This window comes from Numida meleagris, chromosome 5 (assembly GCF_002078875.1).
Source record: "Numida meleagris isolate 19003 breed g44 Domestic line chromosome 5, NumMel1.0, whole genome shotgun sequence".
Taxonomy (NCBI): Eukaryota; Metazoa; Chordata; class Aves; order Galliformes; family Numididae; genus Numida; species Numida meleagris.
Genome location: NC_034413.1, coordinates 29,835,500 through 29,839,641, shown reverse-complemented (window position 1 = coordinate 29,839,641; position 4,142 = coordinate 29,835,500). Strand labels below are relative to the sequence as shown.

The window sequence follows — 4,142 nt, the reverse complement described above, 5'->3', positions numbered from 1 at the left end:
GGGGTCCCGGGCCGGGCCGGGCGGGGCCGGCGGCTGTACATAGGGGCTGCGGCGGGAGGACGGATGCATGCGGTGCCGTCGTGGTGAGGTGTCCTTGGTGCCTTGTGTGGTGTGAGCCCGTACCCGGCTGCATGTGGGGGGTGCCTTACCGATCCGTTCCGACGACAGCGGCGACGCCGAGACCGGAAAGTTTGCCTTCCCTCCCTGGTTGTAGTATGGCTGTACATTTCTGCCTATTAATATTGGGATTTTTTTTTTTTAGAGACTATATTTTTGTACGCACTGGTTGGGGTTGTTTTTTTTTTGTTTTTTTTTTTTTGTCTTTTCGGTGACCGAAGAGTGTTGCGTCTCCGGGGCGGCCCGGGCGGGACGAGCGCACCCGGCGGGCCCGGCCCGATTTGCGCTGCGGGGCGCGGGCGGCGGCACGGCCGTGTGCGGCCGCGGGCGGCAGCTGCGGGACGGGGCTCCCTCCGGCCGCTCTGTACATAGCCCTCCGACGGCAGGGTCGGTGCTCACGGCGTTTATAAGCGAAGACGAATAAATCTCTTAATTATGCTACGCTGACACCGTTATTTCCGTAGGTGCCTGCCGGGGGAGGGGGGCTCCCCCCCGGCCCCGGCCCCGCCGTGCCGAGCCGCGCTGCCAGTCGCGGGGATTCCCGTCGGAGGCGAGAGCCGCGCCGGCGGCGGTGGGAGCGGGCGGGCGGTGTGACTCAGCGCGGTGTTCCGCGGCGCAGGGCGGCTGCCCCGAGTGGGCTCCGGCACAGCGAGTCCGGGGCTGCGCGGGCCGCCCCCCGCCCGAGCCGGGCTTTCCCCTGCGCATCGGCTTGGTCGCGACACCGCACTTTTTTTTTTTCTTCTTCTTCTTCTTCTTCTTCTTTTCTTTTCTTTTCTTTTCTTTTCTTTTCTTTTCTTTTCTTTTCTTTTCTTTTCTTTTCTTTTCTTTTCTTTTCTTTTCTTTTCTTTTTTTCTTTTTTTAACCTTAAGTTATTTTTGAGGATGCTGACCCGGCCGGGGCTGCTGGTGGTGCGGGGCTGTGCTGTGGAGCCTGGGACAGCTGCGAGCAGCCCAGCGCTGTGGTGATCCCTGGCACAGCCCTGGCACGGCTGTTCTGACTGAAGCCACCGGCAACCCGCTGCCTGCCTTTTCCACTGAAACTCCCTGCTGCCTTCCTCCTGGAACGGGTGCTGGCCCTTGGAGCAGCTGCTCTTTGGAGTTGGAAGTGAAACAGGACTCCAAAGCTGGGCACAAAGAAGCTGAGGAGCAGGGCTAGCTGCGAGCACCCCTACTCAGCACCATGCTACCCTCCTCGCACAGCTCTCGTAAGCCTTCGCCTCCCCTCATGTCGGTGGGGGCAGCTTTGCCACCTGGCCCCACACGATCCTGGGCTCCTGAAAGGACGGTGGCCTGCTGCCGGAGGGGTGGCACATGGCATGTCTCAGCCGCAGAGCACAACCTCAGAGATGTGACGTCCTCAGCTGGCATCACCGGGCTGCAGTGCGGGAAGGCAGACGGGAACGCTGGGCTCCCACAGGCACCGCTGCAGCCTTGGATGACCATGGCTTGGTCACAGCCAGAGCGTCGTGGGCCAGCTCAGGCTCTCAGCTACCCAAATGCATGATCCAAGGTTCTGCTCGCGGCCTCCAAACTACTGAGTGCAGCCCTGCCGCAAGATCAAGACCCCAGCGAAGAGCAGAACACAACACAGAAATTGTAAGTGAGCTGAATTAAGGACACTGCCAGTACCTAGCGTACAGCTTCAAGAAACTTTACACTGTGTAATAGTTTCGGCGGTCTTAAACCCGTGCCTTTGCTTTACAGTAACAACTGGCTTCACAAGCTGCAGTACCACACGTGCCTGGATGTGTCTTCAGGGCCAAGAACTCAGATGCAGGCACTGCCTGTCAAAGAAGGGCCAAACGCACCATTTGGGCTGCCAGGCAAAAGAAACTCGCGCTAGTTACCGCGCCTGGTTCAAAGCTGTCATACTTGCGGAGGAAAGTAATGACTGGTCGGTGGTGAGATATCCTGTATTTATTCCGTAACTCAGCAATAACAGTGATTTTGCTGTTGTGAAAACACAATAAACAGACTGCAGAGAGAAGGAACAGCATTACAGACTCAAACCTTCTGCTTACAGATAGCCAGAACATATGAAGTAAGTTTCAGTCACTGAATAAGCAAGAAGTTACACAAAGAGGGTTTTCTTTAATGCATCTCAGGTTCTCTTTGCTATTTTTCCTGACACAATGACTTTAACACTTCGATGCTAACACCATTATTTAAAAAAACAAAACGGTTTTGCCACTATTGTTAACAGCACTCGGCAGCGTAAGGGACCCACGCTGTCCTCTATGGAAAGGTGCATTAAAGTCCTAACCCATTACATATCTTGACTAGGTCTTACACATGGAGAAAAAATAAAAAGCAACAAGAGAGACCTAAGGGGAGGATAGAGCCGATGAGATACAGAACCAAAATGTTCTTTGTCGCAGTTTGTTTTTCCAGTACAGCTGTTTGCATGGAGCACGCTGTCTTTGTGGGCTTCTGGAAAAGGATGACAGTCTTCATTAGTGATGGAGCGAGTGAGAAACACGGGCTGTGCCATTCCGAGGCACTGCATTACAGTTAATGACTACGCTTGATAGAGAATTGTTGCACATTAACTAATGCTAAGCTGCAGGGGAATTCCAGGAAAAACAGGTAAGCCCACTGCAGAAACATCAGACACTCCACGGTGCTGTAAGAATAAATGGAAATTGACCAAAATAATTTCCACCAATTTTTCCTTGCAAAAGAATTAATGTGTGCATGCATAATGTTGAAGTTTTACATTCATTCTTCTGCAGCCCTTCCTGCCCTCCCACCCCCCAATTAGAAAAGTGACGCTATATCAGAACCACTTAAAAATTCACCCATCCAAGTAACTGTACAGGAAAAACAAGTCTGCTTTTATAAATACACAACGAAACGTGAAAGCTGGTTGTGGGACAGTTTCTGGAGCAGGCTGGTAACGTCCCTTTAGGAAGTGGGTTTGTGCTCAAATTCCCACATTGTGACCCAGGCTGGAGCCCGTGGCAGGGCGTGCTCTGCGACCAGAGGCACTGGGCCATTCCCTGCAGCACAAACAGGTATGTCACCTCTAGAAAAAGTTTCTCCCGTTAGAAAGATCACATCCCTGGCTAAGGACACACCGTATCTCAAGGCTGCTTACACCACAGCAAGGCAAAATGCACTGTGTCTCTTCTACACTATGTTTATTTAAAAGCCTTATGAAAACGTAATCTTTATAAATAGTATAAAGAGGGAAACCATAAGGCTTCCAAAGCTCAGTGTTCACTTGTCCATATAAAAACACAGACCACTTTTAGAGAGGAATTATCGGGTCAAATCCTATCTGAACCTAGGGTGTGTGTACAGACAGATATATATACATATATAGGTTATTGGCAAGTGAGTAGTGTCTTAGCGCGTCCATGGGACAGCAGCGCTCAGTCCGCTTCTCTAGATTCCCACAGCTCCCGCTCCCCTTGGCCACTGCCGTACGAGAACTTCCAAGCATGGTTAATTAGCAGCTGTGAGTCTCTTCCTGGCTGAGGGAATATGCATAGGAATGCTCTCTAACTTCAGTTCTAATAGCTGGATCTGACAGGTAATGCTGTAAAGACCTGTTAAATGGTAATTCAGGACCCGACACTGTCCCTCAGGAGGGGAACTCACTTCACTACCACCCTAGGCACACCACCGTGTATCCGAGGAGCGCTGCCCGCCTCGAGTTGCCCCGCATGGCATTTTGCTAGTTCGGTACAGCTCGGCCCGGAGCCGCCAGGTGAAGGCGGCACGGCGCTCCTGGCAGCACGGTGGGGGTGGGCAGTCCCGAGAAGGTTCTTATTGCATTTGCACTCTGCCGGAGCCCGACCCCCCGCTTTCACCGAAGCCCCGGCGACACGCGCAGGGCGCTGGATTTTTTTCCAAACGCTCAGTCGAGTGTAAACGGACCGCGCCACTCCTCCATCACTGCACGTCAGCCACGAGAAATAAATACACCGTCACTTTATTGCCCCGGCGTACGGCGCCAGGCGGGGCCCCGGGGAGTCCGACCTCGGCGCGCGGCCTTCCGAGCAGCCCGCGCCGGCGGCCGCG

General features: G+C 53.5%; 1 protein-coding gene across 1 annotated transcript in view; it reads left to right on the top strand.

Moving 5' to 3' along the window:
• EGR2 (early growth response 2) overlaps positions 1–711 on the top strand; it is a 2,514-nt gene extending 1,803 nt beyond the window's left edge. Inside the window, exons 3-4 of the mRNA XM_021398697.1 lie at positions 339–481; positions 582–711. Of these exons, the coding sequence (XP_021254372.1) occupies positions 339–481; positions 582–711 (273 nt within the window). The remainder of the gene's footprint in view (positions 1–338; positions 482–581) is intronic.